Source organism: Panthera onca, chromosome X, assembly GCF_046562875.1.
Source record: "Panthera onca isolate mPanOnc1 chromosome X, mPanOnc1 haplotype 2, whole genome shotgun sequence".
Lineage (NCBI taxonomy): Eukaryota > Metazoa > Chordata > Mammalia > Carnivora > Felidae > Panthera > Panthera onca.
The window spans coordinates 1,127,552-1,149,704 of NC_138357.1; the positions used below are offsets into that span (position 1 = coordinate 1,127,552).

At 55.7% G+C, this 22,153-nt stretch overlaps 4 protein-coding genes across 6 annotated transcripts in view; 3 read left to right on the forward strand and 1 right to left on the reverse strand.

Moving 5' to 3' along the window:
* GAB3 (GRB2 associated binding protein 3) overlaps window positions 1-22,153 on the forward strand; it is a 289,515-nt gene that overhangs the window by 90,277 nt on the left and 177,085 nt on the right. The gene's annotated exons all lie outside the window — the stretch shown is intronic.
* On the forward strand, window positions 1,417-3,243 carry LOC145714503 (EKC/KEOPS complex subunit LAGE3-like). The gene is made up of 3 exons (XM_081794032.1): window positions 1,417-2,189; window positions 2,503-2,631; window positions 2,905-3,243. The coding sequence occupies exons 1-3, from the start codon at window positions 1,921-1,923 to the stop codon at window positions 3,041-3,043; spliced, it is 537 nt and encodes a 178-aa protein (XP_081650158.1). The 5' UTR covers window positions 1,417-1,920; the 3' UTR covers window positions 3,044-3,243.
* On the reverse strand, window positions 13,631-15,461 carry LOC145713538 (EKC/KEOPS complex subunit LAGE3-like). The gene is made up of 3 exons (XM_081792398.1): window positions 14,685-15,461; window positions 14,243-14,371; window positions 13,631-13,969 (listed from the first exon to the last, which is right to left on the reverse strand). The coding sequence occupies exons 1-3, from the start codon at window positions 14,951-14,953 to the stop codon at window positions 13,831-13,833; spliced, it is 537 nt and encodes a 178-aa protein (XP_081648524.1). The 5' UTR covers window positions 14,954-15,461; the 3' UTR covers window positions 13,631-13,830.
* Window positions 18,530-19,882, forward strand: LOC145713537 (EKC/KEOPS complex subunit LAGE3-like). Of its 3 annotated transcripts, none has more exons than XM_081792395.1 (3): window positions 18,530-18,921; window positions 19,209-19,352; window positions 19,551-19,882. In XM_081792395.1, exons 1-3 carry the CDS (start codon window positions 18,542-18,544, stop codon window positions 19,693-19,695), a joined length of 669 nt encoding a protein of 222 aa, XP_081648521.1. In that variant the 5' UTR covers window positions 18,530-18,541; the 3' UTR covers window positions 19,696-19,882. The 3 variants fall into 3 exon arrangements, with proteins under 3 accessions (XP_081648521.1, XP_081648523.1, XP_081648522.1); XM_081792397.1 differs by having other exon boundaries at window positions 19,209-19,337; XM_081792396.1 differs by having other exon boundaries at window positions 19,212-19,352.

Consider the following 22,153-nt stretch of genomic DNA (forward strand, 5'->3'; position numbering starts at 1 on the left):
CTTCCGCCCTCCCTCTACAGCTGACCTGTCATTGCAGGGGCGGCCGATGGCCAGCTGAGCACCCCGCTTCCTTCGGGAGGAGCCCAGGCTCTGAGGAGTAGAAGGGGGGGCTGCAGGCTGGCCTCCCGCTTGACCTCGGAGCGGACCGTACCACAGTGGGGGGAGTGTGGCCCGCCTGCCCCCCTGCTGAGGCTGGGGGCCCCTAAGTGGGGAGGCGGGGCCGCAGGGCCCCTTCCGAGCAGGTCCCCCCGCCCCCCGCCCGCCCCAGATCGTGTACTTCACGGCTACCTTCCCCTGCGTGGTCCTCGTCGTGCTGTTGGTGCGGGGAGTGCTGCTGCCCGGCGCCCTGGATGGCATCATCTAGTCTCTCAAGCCTGACTTGTGGAAGCACTCGCTGGGTCGTGAGTGCCGGCACCACGTGGGGCGTAGAGATCACGCACACAAGGACGTCAAAGAACTGAAAACGCTGAAGGTCATGTAAAGTCATTCTGAACCTTTTGGGGGAGAAATACACAAAAAAGAAGTGGGGACCACCCTCAATCCCACCACACAGAGATACGAGGTATTTACACTTCAGGCTACCGTTGCCGGATTTCCGTGCACATATACAGTAGCTTCCTAAGTTGGGATTTTAGTGATTTCCCTTTTGCATCGTGGTTTTTCCTATGCGACCGCATCCCTGTTCTCCATGGCCACTAACTACTTTAGCTCCAGTCGCCATCCCTTCCCTCCTTGCCTCCTACTGGCAGGCTTGCCCCCCGGCGGGAGCCCCTTCGTGACCTTCCCAGACCGCCGATCTGATCCGCACCTGTGCTCAGTCGCCCCCTCCAAAGGCCGCTTTGGCGTGTCCACCTGTACCGGGGAAGGGGAAGGGGACGGGGTGCGGGGCCGTGTCCGTCTGGGCTGTGGCCCATCTCCCTCCACGAGGACTGGAGGTCCTGCTGCGAGGTCGTGGAGCCCCACGTGCTGGGGACACTGAGCCCAAGGAAGAGACAGGGCCCTCTGGACAACAGGCCGTGGTGTCTGGCGGCCTCCCACGAGGTCTGGGGAGGGGCTAGGGGTGTGGGGAGGGGGTGGAGCTGAGGTAGGACTGGTTTGCGTGGGTGCAGTGGGGTCACACGTCACAGCGCGTGGTGACGATTGGTGAGGGAGCAGCTGCTGGAGAGGCAGCAGCTGCTGGAGAGGCGGCCGAAGGCGGGGTCTCTGGGAGCCCAGGGCAGACCTGGCTTCGGGGCAGGGGCGCGGGAGGCAGTCCCGGGCCCGGGCCCGGGAGGAGCACAGGGGGGTCTGTTTGCTCAGGTGCTCCTGGGAGCCCCCTTGCTTTGGATGCTTGGGGGCGGAGCCTTAGGAGGGAGCCCTCGTTGGCCAGGAGGACAAGGGTGGGGTGGGGGGGTAGTCTCTAGGGGCTCCTGGCAGAGCTGGCTGGGCGGGAACCAGGCAGGCGCCCAAGGCAATGGCCGGGAGGTGGGGGTGGGGAAATGTTGGCCTTGGCGCTCCCGGGAGGCCGGGGTGACTTGCGTGGGCTTTATGAGGAAGCGCTCATAGTCTAGGTAAGCCAGGGGGTCTCCCAGGGCCCAAGGGCGAAAAGGCCGGCTGGGCGGGCACCGGCCGCAGGCCTGGCGGCCTCACTAGGAACCCTAGGAGCCCGTTGGCGCAGGCGCCTGGGGGTGGCGTCGAGCTGTGATAGGCGGGGCTTCCGCAGCCAGGGTCCCAGAGAGCCTGGGACAGCGTCGCTTTGGCGGGAACCGGCCACGCGCCCGGCAGCCTCCCGACGGCCCGTTTGCGCGTGCGCGGGGAGGGCGGGGTCGGCGCGCGGGGCGGAGCTTCGGGAAGGAGCCGCAGCGCCTCAGCCGCCCGCCGACTGGGCGCGCGGCTGGACCTGTGTTCAGGGGACTGGACCTGAGGCGGAGCCTGACGACCATGGAGGCGGCAGACGCAGCCGCAGGCGGCGAGGCGGGCGGCGCCGACAACGCCCGGGACGGCCAGGGGGGCCAGGAGGGCCAGGAGGGCCAGGAGGGCCAGGGAGGCGGCCGAGGCCGCCGCGGGCACGGTCATGGCCTCGGAGGCGCGGACGCGGAGGCCGCGGTCGCCGGCGAGGCTCCGCGTGTCCCGCGACCACGGCACGCCCCGGGGCCAGGCGGAGATGCCCTCTCCACGGCCGGAAGGCCGGAAACCCGAACACACATATTGTATCCTAGCCGAGGGGACGGCGGGGCATGGGCAGGGGGCGGAAAGGGAGAGGAGCCGCGGTAACCTGCGGGGCGTGGGGCAAAGATCTGAGAGCAGGGTGGTCCAGGGGTGGCTGGAGAGAGGTGGGGGAGGAGGAAGGAAGGAGAGCAGGGGGGAAACGGGTTCCCGGGGGCGGTGGGCGGACACGGGCCTGGTAACGGGGTGGCCGCGAGCCATTAGGGCCGGGAGTGGGTGGCCTCGTCAGGGTGGCCTGAGAAGGGGGCTCAGGCCCTAAGCGAGTAGGGGTGGTACCTTAACCGAATCTGCACCCAGCGCCCTCGGCGTGCCTTTCCCGTCCCAGTTGGAGGCGGAGATCGCCTGTGCGTCTTTCGCCCCATATCGGGAACCGTATGGATGCCTTGTGGAGCAGCAGCTCACGGTGTTCGGCAGCGTCCTGGCCATGTTAGTTCTGGAAGGGCCGGGGTCGGGGTGGCTGCAGGTGGCGGGTCCAGTCTCCACGGGGGGTCGGGGGGGGGGGGGCGCTCTCTGCTGGATCGTCGAGGGCTAGGTGCGGGCCAGGGCCCGCAGGCTCTAACACCTGCACCTGCGGGTAGGGGGGTCGCTCCTGGGGGCGGGGAAGGGTGCAAGGGATGGGTACCTGGGCGGGGAGGGGAGCTGAGCGAGGAAGGGGAGCATCCACCACCTCCAACTTGATTGCCTTTTCTCCTCTCTCAGCCGCTGGAGAGCTGAAAACCCTTTCCTCCTCCGAATTTCCATCATCAACTTTCTTGACCAGCTTTCCCTGGTGATTCGGACCATGCAGCGCTTCCGGTTCCCGGTTCCCGCTAAGCCTGCGCTGGCGAAAGGGGGCTAAGGTCTAGCCTCGTGTCCCCCGTCTGGCGTCTGGGCGGTCCGTCCTTCCTAGGCTAGTGATTCCTGCACTAGCTGCCACCTGAGGTTGGGGGCCTGCCTGGTCTTCTGAGGGCCATGAGGGCCCTTGGGCACTCATGGTCCCCTTGTTTTGTTTGCCATTTGAATGTTTGCTACTGCAGAGAATAAAACTGAGCTTTGCTATTCCGTGTTCCTTCTCAGTTGTGGCACCCCCGGATAGTCTTCCCTTTGTCCTCAGGTGGGGGGCGGGGCGGGGCGGCTTCTGGGATGTCGACGTGCAAGTCGCCGAAGGTGATAGAAGGCAGTCTGGGGACTGGCAGAACCCACGTGCGTCCTGTCCTTCGGTATCAAGGACTCTCAACATGTGGGAATATGCCCATCGTTTGCACGTTTCGCATTACTCCTGACGTCGTTCATCTAATGTGAACTTTTTATCCAAACTCTTCAGAAACATTGAATGAGTGCAGGAAAGATGCATTAAGGCCGCCTGGCAGGCTCAGTCGGTTGAGCGTCTGACGGGCTCAGGTCATGGTCTCAAGGGTTTGTGAGGTTAAGCCCCCGTCTGGCTCTGTGCTGACAACTGGGAGCCCAGAGCCTGCTTCGGATTCTGCGTCTCCCCCTCTCTACGCTCCTCCCATGCTCATGCTCATGCTCATGCTCATGCTCATGCTCTGTCTCTCAGTAATAAATAAATGTGAAAAAAATTATATTAAATGTGTAACAGTAACTTACAATCTGTAATTTTGGGGGTTAGAATCCATGTTTTCCACAGGTTTTTGAATTGATTTACCTTATGAGCTTTATTTGGCGGCGGTAGGGCTGGTCCTGGCAAACCTGTCATCTTAGTTTAGAGCTCTTGTATCTGTTTGAGCCTGTCGTACAGGGGACGTACAGTGCACGCCAGACCCCGGGCTTCAAGGGTCCCATCGGTTCAGCTGACATTCATCCCCCAGGGATCTCCCCCTCCTCTCCCTCCACAGAGGGAACAGGCCCTCTGGCTGCCGCTTCTGCCTCCACTGCTGCCCCTGCTGCCTCTTCTCCTTCTTCAGAGGGGCTTTATTCTCGTAGCCCCCCCCCCCAACACCTGTTTGTGCTTGTAAAGCTTCTCTACGCGAACACGCGGGGGCAGGGTGTGGGCAGTGGAGCTGCACCACGATCCACAAACGTGTATTCTTCAGCTACTCCAACCCATCCATGCGGGTAGACCTTGTCATTGTTTCTCCTCTTTCAGTCCTGTAAGCGGTGCTGAAACGAATGTCCCGGTACATTTGCTTCTGTTCCATAGATTTTGAGAAGGGGACTTGTCAGGTCAGAGGGTAAGCCCTCTTTAAAGTGTTTGGTGCATGTTGCCAAAGTGCACCCCCAGAAGCTCGCGTCGGTTGTAGATAAAAGTGTCCATTTCCCTGCGTCCCACCCCAGACAGGATATGTTCAGTCTTTTACACCTTCGTAAAACCAAATGCATAGCGACCAAAAGCATATTGGTGTCTTCCAGTTTCCTTTTGAATGTGATGCGATTAGACATTTGGCCAGTGGCATCTCTCCTGAGAACTGTCCATGCGTATCCTTGCCTGTTTTCTATTCAGGACAGTCACACTTTTCACACTGACTGGTAAGTGTCCTTTAAGTGTTCAGGGTATCAAATCTTTACCATGATTGGAAATACTTTTCCTCCCCATGGCTTCATTTTAACTTGGCTTATGGTCCTTTTCTATGTATAAGCTAAAAACAATTATAAATTTTTAATGTTTCTTTAGTTTTGAGAGAGAGACAGAGACAGACACAGAGACAGAGTGTGAGCAGAGGAAGGGCAGAGAGAGGGAGACGCAGAATCCGAAGCAGGCTCTAGGTTCAGAGGTGTCAGCACAGAGCCGTGCGCGGGGCTCGAATGCATGAACTACGTGATCGTGACCTGAGCTGAAGTCGGATGCTCAACTGACTGAGCCCCCCAGGCACCCCGTGAAGCCCGCCTCTTGCAGTGGGTCTCTGCGTGGCTCAGGGTGCAGACAGCAGAGGATTGGGGATATGTCAAATTAAATGCAAGCTGCACTCCTTCACAGTGAAGCCGACACATGCCTGATGCTTTGTGGTGAATCCACTTACTGAGGAGTTTGGAATTTAGTGTAGACCAGGGTGAGGGAGAGCACCTGGCTAGCTTAGTCAGTACAGCATGTGATTCGTGATCTCAAGCGTTGAAGCCCCATGTTGAGTGTAGCGCTTACTTTGAGAAAATTAGTGTAGATGGTCCATTTTGTGAATCCTGTTTTCTGTGCCAGATTCTTCCCCCATTACATCAAAGATGGAATATTTTGTTGCATTTTTGGTTATAAAATGTTGTGGGGTTTTTTGGATTTTGTTTAGAGTCTATGGAAGCAAAACGTGGTCAGTGGACAAGTCGAAGAATTACAGAAAGTTAGAAAATGACCAAAAAATACCCTCCCTAATGTCACCACCGGAGAGAGCCACTGTGAACATTTCAATGGTTTCCCTCAGGTTTCTTCTTAAGTGACAATTGTATGTACATGCATATTTAAAGCAGGGAAACAGTACTGGAATCATAACGTATTTACAATTTTGGATTTGTCTAAACTTTTCATCTTTCTTACAAGGATAGCGTATGCTTACTCTAAAAGACATACAGCCCTTACACAAACGCCTAAGTTAGGAGGCAAAGATTTCTAATGGTCTCAGTTCCCGCACTAGCCACCATGAACAGTGTGAGTATATTCTTCCAGAATTTTCCTTAGGATATGTTAAGTTGCTTCTACATATTTTATTTGCATAAACAGGATTATACCATGTACCAAATCAGCTATTTAAAATTCTTATTCAAGGGGCAACTGGGTGACTCAGTCAGTTAGGTGTCCAATTCTTGACTTCGGCTCAGATCATGATCTTATGGTTCGTGGGTTCAAGCCCCATGGCAGGTTCCGTGCTGACAAGGCGGAGACTGCTTGGGATTCTGTCTCTCCCTCTCTCTGCCGCTCCACCCCTCACGCTTGCGCTCTCTCTATGAAAATAAATAAACTTAAACACACACACACTAGGTCAACTGACATTAGAGGGGAAAGCAAGCAAACCTTTAAGGTGCAGACGATGCCAGTGCTATTTCTAGTATTCGAAGGCCTAAAAAAGTAAAACTTCCACATTTTGGTTATAGAGGATTGATACCAATAGAGATAGTACCAAATAGGAAACTATGGATGATTCTTACTGGGGAACATGAATACAAATCTGCTAGGGGCACCAGGGCGGCTCAGTCGGTTAAGCGTTCGACTTCGGCTCAGGTCCTGATCTCGTTGTTTGTGAGTTCAAGCCCCACGTCGGGCTCTGCGCTGGTAGTGTGGAGCCTGTTTGGGATTCCTCTGTCTCCCTCTCTCTGCCCTTCCCCTGCTCCCGCTTTCTCCCTCTCCAAGAACACATTAGTTAAATTAACAACAACAACAACAAAAACCACCTGGTAAATGAAATAATGCCAAACAGAATGCAGTGGCTCATTTTAAAATTAAAATATGAGGTGGAAATGCAAAATGGTGCAGCTTCGATGGGAAATGGTGTGGAGGTTCCTCCAGAAATTAAAAACAGAACTCCCTTGGGGCTCCTGGGTGACTCGGTCAGTTAAGCCTCTGACTCTTGATTTTGGCTCTGGTCGTGACCTCACGGGTCGTGGGAGGGAGCCCCGAGTCGGGCTCTGCACTGTGCGGAGAGCCTGCTGAAGATTCTTTCTCTCCCTCTGCCCCTTGCTCTCTCTGTCTCTCTCTCACTCTCTCTCAAATAACAAAAAATAGAACTAGCTTACAATCAGGCAATTCCACTTCTGGGTATTTGCCTGAAGAAAATGAAAACAGTAATTCAAAAAGTTGTATGTGCCCCTGTGTTCACCGAAGCATTATCTACGATAATAGCCAAGACAGGGAAACGAGCTAAGTGTCTGCCAGTCGACGAAATGACAGAGCAGATGCCACACACGCACACACACACATACTGTCACATGCACACACACTCGCATGCACGCATGCACACACACACACACACACACACAAATATTACTCAGCGATAAAAAAGAGCTCTGTTTGCATTTGTGGCAACATGGATGGATCTAGAGGATACTCTTCTAAGTGAAATAAGTCGCACAAAGACGAATACCATATGATTTCACTTTTATGTGGAATCTAAAAAACCAAACCAAACCAAACAGGAATGGAGTCTTAGATACAGAGAGTAATCTGGTGGTTGACAGAAGGGAGGGTCGGGGGGGGGGGGCATGGGCAAAGTAGGGGAGGGGGATTAAGGGGTACAAAACTTCCAGTCATAAAATAAATAAGACACAGGGACGCAATGTGCAGCCTAGGGAATGTAGTTAATAGTACTGTAACAACTTTGTATGGTGACAGGCGGTAGCTAGACTTACCATCGCCATCACTTCCTAACGTATATAAACGTTGAATTCGTATTTGTACGTCTGAAACTAGTATGAGGTTATATGTCAACTACACTTCAATAAAAAGAAATTAAAATTTGACTAAGGGGGATTTCTTGGAGGAATGTAAGGACGGTTCCCTATTAGAAAATCAGTGCAAATAGTACACCATATTAATCGCTCCAAAGTGAAAAATCATATCACCGGTTTTCCACGGGTATAGACGTGTCTAACAAAATCAAATGTTCTTTTTGCTTTATTAAACACCTTGGTCTAGTCAGATGAAGGGAATTGTTCCCTTACATGACATGTCTCTAGCAACAACTCAAAATCCAAAAGAACACTAGAAGCATCCCCACTCCAGTCTGGCTCAAAGCAAAGATACCCTTTCTCACCACTATCATTTTACACTATTGTGTGAGTAGACAGTGACGTCAGACAGGTAAAAAAAAGATGTAAGTATAAAGGTCTAAAAGACGGAGGTAAATTTCTCATCATTTGAAGATGCTGTAACTGCTTGCCTGAAAAACATGAGGTGATCCACCTGAGAAACTATTAGAAATAAGAGAATTCAGTAAAGTGGCCCCCTATATAATGGATATGCAAAAACAAGAGCCTTCATAAATAAGGCAATAACTAGTAAGGGTCAACGAAACATCATTCACAATAAGAGTAAATGCTATGACATACTCAGGCATAAACTTAAGAAAACGTGCCGGAGGAAAACTTTGGAAACCTATTAAGGGAGACGAAAAGAAGGCTGGCACAAAATAATTTCAAAATGTTTTATTTAACCCAAACATATCCAAAATACTATCATTTTAACATGTAGTCAGTAACAAAGCACTGAGCTATTGTGTGTTCTAATCATACTGTTTTCAGAATTCCGTGTGCGTTTTACACTTAACGTCTCAGCAGAGTTCGTGTGCTTAGCAGCGCGGGTGGTTCATGACCACCACGTCGCACAGTGCGGATGTGGGGCAGGGCGAGCACTCCTACAACGCTGCTGGGCAAGCAGATTTGTATACCTACATGATGTCGACATCCTCTATCAAAATGTAAATGCTCATATTATTAGAGCCCAAAGGACACTTGTAGGAATTTCTCCCAGAGAGTTTATTGCAGGGCACCCAGGATTGTTAAGTCTCCACGTTTTTGGCAATTGCAGGCAGAAAGGTTTATCGGTTGCATTTCATCCCACAGTATAGGAAGACTCACTGTATCACATTGCTGTTTTGATCAATGAAAGTGGTCGTTTGATTGTCTCAGTTCATGTGTGTTGATTAACGAGACTGATTTATTTCATATTTTTATTAGTCATTGTGTTTCTCCTTCTGTGACTTGTCTTCTCATGTCTTGGTTCATTATGGTTTTCTATTTTCATAGGTTGGATGCTTAAAACTTATACAAGAAGCTTTTAAAAATTAAGGGGATATTGGGGCACCTGGGCGGTTCAGTCAGTCAAACGTCCGACTCTTGATGTCGGCTCAGGTCATGATGTCACAGTTCGCGAGATGGAGCCCTGCTTGGGGCTCCACACTCACAGCATGGAGCCTGCTCGGGATTCTCTCTCTCCCTCTGTCCCTGCCCTTCCCCCGCTCTCTCTGTCTCTGTGTGTCTCTCTCTCTCTCAAAATAAATAAACATTTACAAACATTAAGGGGATATTGATATTTTGTTATACAGATGGCAGATGTTTTCTTCAACTGTCCTGGGTTTCTTTTTTTTTTTTAACCACTTAACCATTTATTTTTTTATTTTTTTATTTTTTTGCAATATATGAAATTTATTGTCAAATTGGTTCCCATAAAACACCCAGTGCTCATCCCAAAAGGTTGTCCTGGTTTTCTAATGTCGATACATCTATCCTTTTTCATTTGGGATCTCTTCCAATGCCTTTTTGATTAAGAAGTTTCACTTCATCTTGAGAGTATATTATCAGTGTAATATTTGTAAAATAGTTTCGGCGCACCTGGGCGGCTCAGTCACTTGGGCATCTGACTCTCGCTTTCGGCTCAGGTCACGATCCCCGGCTTATGGGATCGAGCCCCGTGTTGGGTGGGCTCTGCGGTGCGCATGGAGCCTGCTTGGGATTCTCTCTCTGTACCTCTGCCCCTCACCCATACTCTCTCTTTCTCTCTCTCTGTCTCTCTCGCTCTCTCTCCCTCACACACACGCTCGCTCTCTCTCTCCAAAAAAGGTAATACATTAAAAGTAAAAATAGTTTCGTGTTTTATACCTAACTCTTTTATTCACCTAAGAATCATTTTGCTGTGAAGAGCTGACATTATTTTTGCCTCTTTTCTTGGAACAATTCTGTAGTTTTCTCAGTACCATTTATTAGATAATACTTGCCTGCTGATGTGTTCTTACCTACAACGAGGTATGTTTGTGAACTTTCTATTGTGTTTCATGAGTTGTAAGCTGGATGTGGATTCATCTGTCAATACCCCTCTGTTTAACTTATTTTACTTTTAATGACTGGTAGGGTAATCCTCACTGATCACAGTTCATTTTCACAGATTTCGTGGCTCTTCTCACTTTAATCTTCTTCCAGATGAGCAGTAGAAGCTTTTTTCCTCAATTAAAACATGTGTTAGGGGCGCCTGGGTGGCTCAGTCGGTCAAGGGTCCGGTTTCGGCTCAGGTCATGATGTCACCGTTCATGGGTTCAAGCCTCGCGACAGGCTCTGTGCTGACAGCTCAGAGCCTGGAGCCTGCTTCGGATTCTGTGTCTCCCTCTCTCTCTGCTCCTGCCACACTCACGCTCTGCCTCTCTCTTTCTCTCAAAGATAAATACGCGTTAAAAAAGTTTAATGTTTTATTAGGTCTCTAATTGCCTTGAATATATAGGTTAATTTGAAGAGAACTGACTTCTTCGTAATGCTGAATCTTGTCCTCCAAAAAAGTTACGTCTCTTCCTTTGTCCATGTTTTCATTTGTGTCCCTCAGCAGAGCTCTGCAGTTTGTTTCTCCACAGGCTCCTCTCCTTTCTTCCTCAGGCAATTTTACGTTCTTGTGCTCGTTGAGTGTGGGATAGTTTTCTATTGACACTTCCAGTTGGACCTTTTCTTCCTGGAATGGAGGTATATTAGTGATTTTTCCATTTCTGATTTTGATTAATTTATTGAATATTCCTTTTAGCTTTCATATTCAGTTGATTCTTATGAATTTTCTAGGAAAAACAATCATAGTTACAAATAATATACTTTTCGACCCTTCCTTAAAGTAAACATTCTTTTTTATCATTTTTAAATCTTTGATTCATGTTTATTTATTTTTGAGAGAAAGAGAGAGAGGCAGAGTGCGAGCAGAGAAGGGGCAGAGAGAGAGGGAGACACAGAATCCAAAGCAGGCTCCAGGTTCTGAGTTGTCAGCACAGAGCCCGACGTGGGGTTCGCACCCACAAGCCATGAGATCATGACCCAAGGCGAAATCGGACTCTTACCGACTGAGCCACCAGCTCCTCATTCTCAGGGAGAACAACAACAACAACAACAACAACAACCCTTAGATGCTGCTACCTCAAACTAAGGTATTTTCTTTTTGTATCAAAAATAATTTCGGGGCGCCTGGTTGGCTCAGTTGGTTGTTGCTTAAAAAAGTTTTTTTAACGTTGTATTTATTCATTTTGAGAGAGACAGAGAGTGTGAACAGGGTTGGGGCAGAGAGAGAGACAGACGGACAGAGAGACAGAGAGAATCTCAAGCAGGCTCCACGCTGTCAGCAAAGAGACGGATGCAGGGCTTGCTCTCGTGAACCGTGAGATCATGACCTGAGCTGAAATAAAGACTTGGTTGCTTTATTGACTGAGCCACCCAGGTGCTCCTTGTCCCATCCTTTCCTTTCTGATACTGATACTTGCTACATCTATCTGCTGCTTTGGTATTGGCTAGGATTTTGACAAACTGTTAAATGACACTTGTGGTAGCGGGGATCCCTTTCTTACTCCTGATGTTAGCAGAATGCCCCTAGTGCTCGGCAGTACGTACAAGATTGCCCAGACTGCTTTAAAATGGGTGTCCTTATCACTCGAAAAAACTTTTCTCCTTGTGTACCAACTTGCGCTCAAGGCGTCGGTACGTCAGTGGTGATGTTAACCTGATAGACTGTGTCGGGACTGCCTTCTGGCGAAGCAGATCTTTGATTCGATTGCTTTGTTTACTGAGTGATCGGTGTGGTTTTCTATCTCCTCTTGAGTTAACATGATTATTTTTCATTCTTTCCTACAAAATTGCCCATCATCTCTAAATTGTGTAACTGTCATAAAACCATACAGAGTATCTTTGAATTTTAACATTCTCCTCCATATATTTAAATCTGTTACATATTCTTATCATTTGTTATGTCGTCTATTTGGTTTTCCTTTTCCTTTTTTCTGTACCTGTACTGTTGGTCTGTTTAAAGACTCAGATCTTGGTTCCATTGACCTATTCTAAATGGGGTTGGAATGCTTGGTGCTTTCTTGTTACTTGTTTTCTCCCCCTTCTTTGTTTTGTTTCTGTGTTGCTGGTGTGGTTTCCCTACTTTCTTGAGTTAAATACTTGGTTCATCGATTTGCAATATTTTCTTCTTTGAAGTTTATTTCTTTATTCTGAGAGGTCGAGAGTGCAGGAGGGGCAGGGAGAGGAGGAGAGAGAGAATCCCAAGCAGGCCCTGTACTGTCAGTGCAGAGCCCGAAGCGGGGCTCAAACTCACCAACCCCGTGAGGTCGTGACCTGAGCCGAAATCAAGAATCGGATTCTTAACCGACTGAACCACCCGGGCTCCCCTATTTGTAATGTTTTCTATTCATGAAATAATTTAAGGTTGCTGTGTGTCCGATGCACAGACTTTGACCAGCGCTTGGACCAGCATTCTGGATACAGCGGTAGAGGCGAAGCAGAGGTTGATGCAGAGCTGCGTGGCTATGAAGAATGTGAGGTGGGTGTGGTGGCGGGGTGTGGCATCACTGGTGGCCACGCTGACGGGCAGGTTCCCCACCACGGCGACCAGGTACACGGATAGGAACAGACTGAGGAGGGGCTGATGCCCAGGCACCTGTGACAGCCCCAGGAGGAGGAATCCTGAGACGACACTTAGGCTGCCTCTCGCCATGGCTCCTGGTTTCTGTGAGCATGCGTTGGAAACACGTCTGTCAGTATTAGAGCAGAGGCAATCTGGGAAAGCATGCAACCTTCGTCATTGGCCGAAATAAAAGTGTATGGTGCTTTTCGAGGGATTTCCAACGTGGGGTAGTGAGGGCAAAAGAGATCGAGGGATGTACAGTCACCAAGGGTTGCTGGGGCTGGTGAAGCTCTCTGTGTAACTTACTTCTTGCTTCCCCAGAAGCAAAGAAGAACCATACAGAGAAGACAGAACTCAAAGTAAGGGCAGGGGTGGGGGGAAGACAGCGGGAGCAGGGGAGTTGACACTCATTAGATCCCAGTTGCTTTTGCTTCATATAGGAAGGGTTCAGGGTGATGACCATTAAAGTAAAATTGGGTACCTGCATGTGTCTGTGTGTGTGTGTGTGTGTGTGTGTGTGTGTGTGTGTGTCTTTGCATAAACTTAGACATATATACTCATATGCATGTATTCGTAGAACGACGCCTAGAATAATATTCGCCAAGATGCTAATCGACTAACTGTGGTCATCGCTAGGATGTGAGATTTTTAACTCGAATGCTTTTAAACAAAAATCATATCAGTCTTCTAAACTGTGTTCCCTGGGGGTGCCCGGCAGACTCAGTCGGCGGAGTGAGCGACTCTCGATCTGGAGGGTGTGAGTTCGAGCCCCACAATGGATGTAAAGATAACATAAAACTAAAATCTTTAAATAAATTAAAAATAAAGAAAAATGGTGTTCCTTGGGTGTCAACAAGAGTTTCAAGAGGTTTCTGTGATACTTGAAGAGTTTGGATAAAAAGTTCACATTAGATGAAAGACGTCAGGAGTAATGCGAAACGTGCAAACGATGGGCATATTCCCACATGTTGAGAGTCCTTGATACCGAAGGACAGGACGCACGTGGGTTCTGCCAGTCCCCAGACTGCCTTCTATCACCTTCGGCGACTTGCACGTCGACATCCCAGAAGCCGCCCCGCCCCGCCCCCCACCTGAGGACAAAGGGAAGACTATCCGGGGGTGCCACAACTGAGAAGGAACACGGAATAGCAAAGCTCAGTTTTATTCTCTGCAGTAGCAAACATTCAAATGGCAAACAAAACAAGGGGACCATGAGTGCCCAAGGGCCCTCATGGCCCTCAGAAGACCAGGCAGGCCCCCAACCTCAGGTGGCAGCTAGTGCAGGAATCACTAGCCTAGGAAGGACGGACCGCCCAGACGCCAGACGGGGGACACGAGGCTAGACCTTAGCCCCCTTTCGCCAGCGCAGGCTTAGCGGGAACCGGGAACCGGAAGCGCTGCATGGTCCGAATCACCAGGGAAAGCTGGTCAAGAAAGTTGATGATGGAAATTCGGAGGAGGAAAGGGTTTTCAGCTCTCCAGCGGCTGAGAGAGGAGAAAAGGCAATCAAGTTGGAGGTGGTGGATGCTCCCCTTCCTCGCTCAGCTCCCCTCCCCGCCCAGGTACCCATCCCTTGCACCCTTCCCCGCCCCCAGGAGCGACCCCCCTACCCGCAGGTGCAGGTGTTAGAGCCTGCGGGCCCTGGCCCGCACCTAGCCCTCGACGATCCAGCAGAGAGCGCCCCCCCCCCCCCGACCCCCCGTGGAGACTGGACCCGCCACCTGCAGCCACCCCGACCCCGGCCCTTCCAGAACTAACATGGCCAGGACGCTGCCGAACACCGTGAGCTGCTGCTCCACAAGGCATCCATACGGTTCCCGATATGGGGCGAAAGACGCACAGGCGATCTCCGCCTCCAACTGGGACGGGAAAGGCACGCCGAGGGCGCTGGGTGCAGATTCGGTTAAGGTACCACCCCTACTCGCTTAGGGCCTGAGCCCCCTTCTCAGGCCACCCTGACGAGGCCACCCACTCCCGGCCCTAATGGCTCGCGGCCACCCCGTTACCAGGCCCGTGTCCGCCCACCGCCCCCGGGAACCCGTTTCCCCCCTGCTCTCCTTCCTTCCTCCTCCCCCACCTCTCTCCAGCCACCCCTGGACCACCCTGCTCTCAGATCTTTGCCCCACGCCCCGCAGGTTACCGCGGCTCCTCTCCCTTTCCGCCCCCTGCCCATGCCCCGCCGTCCCCTCGGCTAGGATACAATATGTGTGTTCGGGTTTCCGGCCTTCCGGCCGTGGAGAGGGCATCTCCGCCTGGCCCCGGGGCGTGCCGTGGTCGCGGGACACGCGGAGCCTCGCCGGCGACCGCGGCCTCCGCGTCCGCGCCTCCGAGGCCATGACCGTGCCCGCGGCGGCCTCGGCCGCCTCCCTGGCCCTCCTGGCCCTCCTGGCCCTCCTGGCCCCCCTGGCCGTCCCGGGCGTTGTCGGCGCCGCCCGCCTCGCCGCCTGCGGCTGCGTCTGCCGCCTCCATGGTCGTCAGGCTCCGCCTCAGGTCCAGTCCCCTGAACACAGGTCCAGCCGCGCGCCCAGTCGGCGGGCGGCTGAGGCGCTGCGGCTCCTTCCCGAAGCTCCGCCCCGCGCGCCGACCCCGCCCTCCCCGCGCACGCGCAAACGGGCCGTCGGGAGGCTGCCGGGCGCGTGGCCGGTTCCCGCCAAAGCGACGCTGTCCCAGGCTCTCTGGGACCCTGGCTGCGGAAGCCCCGCCTATCACAGCTCGACGCCACCCCCAGGCGCCTGCGCCAACGGGCTCCTAGGGTTCCTAGTGAGGCCGCCAGGCCTGCGGCCGGTGCCCGCCCAGCCGGCCTTTTCGCCCTTGGGCCCTGGGAGACCCCCTGGCTTACCTAGACTATGAGCGCTTCCTCATAAAGCCCACGCAAGTCACCCCGGCCTCCCGGGAGCGCCAAGGCCAACATTTCCCCACCCCCACCTCCCGGCCATTGCCTTGGGCGCCTGCCTGGTTCCCGCCCAGCCAGCTCTGCCAGGAGCCCCTAGAGACTACCCCCCCACCCCACCCTTGTCCTCCTGGCCAACGAGGGCTCCCTCCTAAGGCTCCGCCCCCAAGCATCCAAAGCAAGGGGGCTCCCAGGAGCACCTGAGCAAACAGACCCCCCTGTGCTCCTCCCGGGCCCGGGCCCGGGACTGCCTCCCGCGCCCCTGCCCCGAAGCCAGGTCTGCCCTGGGCTCCCAGAGACCCCGCCTTCGGCCGCCTCTCCAGCAGCTGCTGCCTCTCCAGCAGCTGCTCCCTCACCAATCGTCACCACGCGCTGTGACGTGTGACCCCACTGCACCCACGCAAACCAGTCCTACCTCAGCTCCACCCCCTCCCCACACCCCTAGCCCCTCCCCAGACCTCGTGGGAGGCCGCCAGACACCACGGCCTGTTGTCCAGAGGGCCCTGTCTCTTCCTTGGGCTCAGTGTCCCCAGCACGTGGGGCTCCACGACCTCGCAGCAGGACCTCCAGTCCTCGTGGAGGGAGATGGGCCACAGCCCAGACGGACACGGCCCCGCACCCCGTCCCCTTCCCCTTCCCCGGTACAGGTGGACACGCCAAAGCGGCCTTTGGAGGGGGCGACTGAGCACAGGTGCGGATCAGATCGGCGGTCTGGGAAGGTCACGAAGGGGCTCCCGCCGGGGGGCAAGCCTGCCAGTAGGAGGCAAGGAGGGAAGGGATGGCGACTGGAGCTAAAGTAGTTAGTGGCCATGGAGAACAGGGATGCGGTCGCATAGGAAAAACCACGATGCAAAAGGGAAATCACTAAAATCCCAACTTAGGAAGCTACTGTATATGTGCACGGAAATCCGGCAACGGTAGCCTGAAGTGTAAATACCTCGTATCTCTGTGTGGTGGGATTGAGGGTGGTCCCCACTTCTTTTTTGTGTATTTCTCCCCCAAAAGGTTCAGAATGACTTTACATGACCTTCAGCGTTTTCAGTTCTTTGACGTCCTTGTGTGCGTGATCTCTACGCCCCACGTGGTGCCGGCACTCACGACCCAGCGAGTGCTTCCACAAGTCAGGCTTGAGAGACTAGATGATGCCATCCAGGGCGCCGGGCAGCAGCACTCCCCGCACCAACAGCACGACGAGGACCACGCAGGGGAAGGTAGCCGTGAAGTACACGATCTGGGGCGGGCGGGGGGCGGGGGGACCTGCTCGGAAGGGGCCCTGCGGCCCCGCCTCCCCACTTAGGGGCCCCCAGCCTCAGCAGGGGGGCAGGCGGGCCACACTCCCCCCACTGTGGTACGGTCCGCTCCGAGGTCAAGCGGGAGGCCAGCCTGCAGCCCCCCCTTCTACTCCTCAGAGCCTGGGCTCCTCCCGAAGGAAGCGGGGTGCTCAGCTGGCCATCGGCCGCCCCTGCAATGACAGGTCAGCTGTAGAGGGAGGGCGGAAGCAGGACCTTCCCCGGGTGGGGAGCAGGACATCGGCCTGGAGGCAGGTCCCATGCCTCCCGTGCCTCTGACTGCAGGTGGTTCTCTGCACAGGGGCAGGGTCCTGGGCAGGCCGGAGTGGACTGGGCCGGCCGGAGACAGAGGCGACAGCGAGGTGACCGCGAAGACCTCTGCCTCCCTCCCACCCTCAGCAGAGCAGGACAGGTAGGCAAGGGACAGCCACGGACTGGGTCCCCCCAGGCTGGCCGCAAAGCAGAGAGTGAGGAAGTAGTGAGTGAGGAAGAGAGGGAGACTGGGGCGGGGATGCCCGACACAGGCAAGTTCAGCTGGCTGTCGCCTGGGCCTGTCCCCTCAGGACGGAAGGCGGCTGGGCTGGAGTTTGGAGGGTGGGGAGGACTGACTACGCAGGCATGTGTGGGAAATCCAGTGGCCCGGATTCAAGTTCCTGCCCCCTCCTCAGGCCCTGGCCTGGTCACCTCGGGTGGCGGGGTGCCCCCCCCCCCCAGTGGAGACGCCTCTTCTCCCCACCGGCCATGCTGCCCCCACCCCTGCCATCATCACCCACCCCGACCCGCCCGCCTCCAGCTGTACCTTTCCTGTTGACTTGACCCCCTTGCAGACACAGAAGTAGGCCAGCACCCAGCAGGCCGGCAGACACAGGGTCACCTCCCAGTTGAGGGCCCCTGGCACGTCCAACCCCCCCCCCCCCCCCCGAGAGCCGCAAGACTTTGTTCCTGGGGGAGGGACAGCCCGTCAAGGCTGCCGCAGCAGAGGGCAAAGCGACGGGGGAGCCGTCGCCGGGGCGGTGCTCCCCCGTGCCGCTGTCCTCGGGGCCAGCTGGGACCCCTGGGCCCCCGGGGCCCCCGGCCCAAGCCCGCAGCCGTTGCGGTGTGGGAGGCGGGAGCCCGGGAGCCCCAGGCCGGAGGCCGGTCGCACCCTCGGCGGTGTACCCTCCCCCAGGCTGGCAGGCACTAGGGGACTGACGGTGCCCGGGACCGAGAAGTGGTGAGGGAGCGAGGCCCGTCCATTCCTGCTCCCCTAGGGGCCGCGCGGGGCGTGTTCCCTGAGGACAGGCAGGGCCTGGGAGTGGCCCCTGCTCGGCATCCCGCCTCGGCCCCCCCCCCCCCCCGCCCCCGGGGACGGGTCCCGGCACACGCAGACCCGAGCCGTACGGGGAGCCCACAGACAGGGACAGGCACGGTGCTGCCCAGAAGCGCCTGAGCGCGGCCCACGCCTCGACGCCCGGGACCCGGGCGGGCGGCGGTCAGTTGGCTGCGCGCACGTGCGCCCGGCTGGCGCCTGCGCAGACACACGCTTGGGGGGAGGGGCGGGCCGGGCGGGAACCAGTCCGGTGCCAGTGGCCTCACCGGAATGCTCTCGGGGACGCAGGAGCCCGACAGTGACGTCACGCGTCGAGGGGCGCAGCTTCCGGAACCAGCCTCCATCTCCTCGGGGTCAGCGTCGACCGGATCCGGGCTCTGGGCCAACACAGCGAGGCCGGCTCGGTGGGAACCAGCTCCGCGGGGTCTGTCTGCGCAGGCGCCCTGGCCATCCCCGACAGCCTTGCGCGCCGAGGGGCCGGGCTTCGCGAGGCCCGCCGGGGGTCTCGGCGGTCTGCCGACAGTGGGCGCAGCGTAGCGGTGGGCTCTGAGGAGGCCGGTGCGGCGGCCATGAGGGCCCCGGACGACGACGCGGCCTCTCCGGCCCCGGACGACGGCGCGGAGGAAGTGGCGGTCACGCAGGCCCCTGACGAGGACGGCGCGGACGGCGCGGCGGTCACGCGGGCTCCCGAGGGTGGCGCGGAGGACGCGGGGGCAGGCCCACAGGCCTCCGACGGAGGCACGCACGGCCACCACCCCCGGCTTAGCCCCCGAGGTCCCGGTCGCCAGGGCAACTGCAGCCGCCACGACGGCGAGGGTGGCCCTGGCAGCAAGGGAGCAGTGGTCGAGGGGGCCTGCGCCCCTCCCCTGGCCGAACGGGCCCCGAGGGCCCTGGCCCCCGGTGGAGACGCAGCGCCGGCGGCGGTGACCTCCTCAAGACTGCTGGAGTTGTATCCTTTCCGTGGAGCCTGTCTGGGCAGGGGCCGTGGCGGGGTGGCTGGGGAGCGGGGCGGCAGCCCGGGGACGGGACGGACGGGGGCGGGGGTGGGCAGCCTGGCGGGACAGGGACAGCCGGTGCCCGCGGGCCCCCAGGGTGGGGGAAGCGGCTCAGGGTGGGCAGAGGTGGCGGGAGGGAGCGCGAGTGTCGCGGGGGTAGAAGCGGGCCTCTGAGTGGTCAGGAGGCTTCAGGCCATGGGAACTCCGGGAGCCCGTTGTGCCTTAACCGGGTGCCTCCCAGCAGGCTCACTGTGTCTTTCCGGTCGCCCCTGGAGGCAGAGATGGCCCGCAGGTCCCTGACTACACACGTCCAACGCCACCGAGGGTTGGCTCAGAAGGAGCTCTGCGTGAGGGGCAGCGCCCTGGCCGTGTGCGTCCTCCAAGAGTATGCGCGGGACGGGTGGGCGGTGGCGGCGGGTGCCGTGGTCGCATCTCTGCCTTCCGGTGCCGTCGTGGAGGCCCCGACACACGCGTTAGGTGGAAGGCTGGGGGGTGGGGGGCTGTGTGGGGGAAGGGGCTGGTGCCCTGCACCTCCACAGCAGCTCTCCCCTTTAACCGGATTTCCCTCTTCCCTCACTTTTAGGAGATGGACTGCTGAAGACCCCATCTTCTTCCGAGTTTCCGTCAACTCCTTCCTGGACCGGCTTCCCCTGGTGATACGAAACATTCGCGCCTTGGGGTGCCGGCCTCCGCGACGCCTAGGCCCGGGAAAGGGGGCCGAGGCCTAACCTGGTAGCCCTCACGGGGCAAGGCACAGGGCGTTGACACTTGGCGTCCTCGCCACTTTATTATCGGGGGTCTAACGTTCTGCAGGTCCGGGCCTCGGTGGCTCTTGGCCCACTTCAGTTCCTTCCCTGCGCCTGGAGGGACGGGCGCTTACAGTGTTTGTTACTGCACAACATGAAACTGAGCGACTCTTTTGTGTCCGAGTTTCTTCTCACTTCCTGCGCCTCCACATTTTCTTACCTTTGTTCTGGTGTTGGAAGGGAGGTTCTGGGAGTCGTAGTCCAGCAGCCCAAGCTTATCGAAGACGACTCAGGGAGAGGAAAACCAGGTCCTGTATTCGGCGGTAAAGACTGCTGACGTTTTGGAATATGTTCCTAGTTGTATTTACCCATTAAATGGATAACGGCGTATAATGTATGCATTTTCCAGTTTAGCGTTAACTTTTCTCCGGATCCTTTTTTGTTTTGTTTTGTTTTGTTTTTGTTTTTCCCCGTTGAACGTACTAGCTTTCCCCCTCCCTAAGAACTCTTCAAAAACTGTTATCCAGGAGACACGCAAATGTATTATTACATAATGTTGAGCAGTCGGGTCGTTCTCAGCTTTGCCCCTGTTATGGGTCGTGTGAGTCAATGGGATTCTTGAACAGAAGTCTCTGCGCGAACAGTTACTTCCTTCAGATCGTTTCCAAGAGGTAGAATTCCCGCGTTCTATAGCTTCTCGGCACACAAGTGCTCTCCAGAAAAGGCGCCCCGCCGCCACAAGTCTGGTCTCCCCGCACCACCAACCAGTAGGGTGGCTTCCTACCGAAGTAGAAGACTCCTTTTGTACCAGGGAAATAAGCACGGAAACACTAGAGTAGGAGTTTTGGGGCTTACTGGCCTTGTTTCCCATGAGCAAGGGAGTGGTGCCACAAGTGGCTATGGGTTTGGGGGCGGGGTGGGGGGTGGTTAGCTCCCTCTGAATAGCTTGTGTCTTGGAACCTCGCTAAACAGGAGTGCTAGCCTCACGAGGGTTCCCTCGGAGTTTCTACATGCATGGTCATGATCTCTGTAAGCAAACACGGTCTTGGTTCCTTCCTTTCCGGCCTTTCCGGGGCTACGGGGGCGGGGGGAAGGAACAGGCTGACACTGGACAGATGGGAAGCAAGAGCAGGAAGGCACGTGGCAGAGAACCAAATCCTGGATCCAGCCATGCCTGAAGACAGAACTACCCACCCCCGCCCCCGCCCCCGCCCCCGCCCCCGCCACGATCGTTCAGTTACACACATCCAGAAACTCCCTTTGCTTAAGCCAACATGAATCCTTTTTTCCTTCTTTCCTTCTTTCTTTCTTTCTTTCTTTCTTTCTTTCTTTCTTTCTCTTCTTCTTTGAATGCTTTTATTTAGTTTTGAGAGCAAGACAGAGACAGTGTGAGCGGGGAAGGGGCAGAGAGACAGAGAGGGAGACACAGAATCTGAGGCAGACTGCAGGCTCTGAGCTGTCAGCACAGAGCTCGACGCAGGGCTCAAACCCACGAACTGTGAGATCGTGACCTGAGCCGAAGTCAGACCCTCAACCGACTGAGCCACCCAGGCACCCCCGTCGTGAATACTTTCTATTGCTTTTCTTTTTGTCTTTCTTCACTTGCAATAGAAAAGTCTTGTCCTTTATTGAATTGAGGAACCGTAGGTTTTCTTGTCACTTCACCTGAGAACGTGGCTCTCCTTTCTTTTAACAGAGAAACTGGGCTCTTTAAGTTCACAAAGGCATTGGCTCCTAGCTGGTAGGCCTTCAAGCCGTATGGTGGTAGAGTCTTCTGTGGGTAAGAGTCCAGAGAGGGAGGGGAGGGGCTGCAAGGGGCAGCTGGAGGAAAGGGACAAAGAGAAGGGGCACTGGGACCCACCCTTTCCGGATAGGGCTCCCAAGACTGGCCCGGAATTGTGGGGCCAGATCGTCAAGAGACCGGAACTTAGTGTGAGCCTCCCTCCCTCTCCCAGCAAAGCCCAGAGTTAGGCCACCGCCCTGGCCCCACAGACGGACCGCTGAAGGTGCCGGGCGGCCTTAACACGTCCGTCAGGTCACAAAACCAGTCGATTCCAACGCGTCCCCGGGCTCCCCTCCCAGAGGCTAAGCCAGAGCCCTGGCCCGCGGCCCGCCGAGTCAGATGTGATCCGGCCCGCATCTTCCATGGCCTCCTTCCCTCCCCTCTCCACCTTGCTCACTCGGATCCAGCCACACTGGCCTCCTCCCTTCTCTGAAACACACCAGGCCCAGGCCTGCCTCGGGACCCTTGCACTGCCTCTTGCCTGCCTGGGGCTCTCTTCCCCCGGGGTTCCATCTGGCCCACTCAAATAGCATTCCTGGCCGCTCTCCTTAAGGTTGCGTCCCACGCTCTCCCCACCTGCATTACTTTCACAGGTGTCGGGGGGTAAGAAGCAGGTGGGCCCGTCAGCATGGAGGTGCACCTGCGGCAGTAAAGCGT

What these genes read in the sequence shown, in the direction of transcription:
- LOC145714503 (XM_081794032.1), top strand. Translation starts at nt 1,921, where the DNA reads ATGGAGGCGGCAGACGCAGCCGCAGGCGGCGAGGCGGGCGGCGCCGAC. An exon ending in GAAACCCGAACACACATATT is followed by an intron (nt 2,190 to 2,502) that starts GTATCCTAGCCG and finishes ATCTGCACCCAG; the next exon opens with CGCCCTCGGCGTGCCTTTCC. An exon ending in TTCGGCAGCGTCCTGGCCAT is followed by an intron (nt 2,632 to 2,904) that starts GTTAGTTCTGGA and finishes CTCCTCTCTCAG; the next exon opens with CCGCTGGAGAGCTGAAAACC.
- LOC145713538 (XM_081792398.1), bottom strand. Translation starts at nt 14,953, where the DNA reads ATGGAGGCGGCAGACGCAGCCGCAGGCGGCGAGGCGGGCGGCGCCGAC. An exon ending in GAAACCCGAACACACATATT is followed by an intron (nt 14,372 to 14,684) that starts GTATCCTAGCCG and finishes ATCTGCACCCAG; the next exon opens with CGCCCTCGGCGTGCCTTTCC. An exon ending in TTCGGCAGCGTCCTGGCCAT is followed by an intron (nt 13,970 to 14,242) that starts GTTAGTTCTGGA and finishes CTCCTCTCTCAG; the next exon opens with CCGCTGGAGAGCTGAAAACC.
- LOC145713537 (XM_081792395.1), top strand. Translation starts at nt 18,542, where the DNA reads ATGAGGGCCCCGGACGACGACGCGGCCTCTCCGGCCCCGGACGACGGC. An exon ending in TCCTCAAGACTGCTGGAGTT is followed by an intron (nt 18,922 to 19,208) that starts GTATCCTTTCCG and finishes GGTGCCTCCCAG; the next exon opens with CAGGCTCACTGTGTCTTTCC. An exon ending in GCCGTGTGCGTCCTCCAAGA is followed by an intron (nt 19,353 to 19,550) that starts GTATGCGCGGGA and finishes CCTCACTTTTAG; the next exon opens with GAGATGGACTGCTGAAGACC.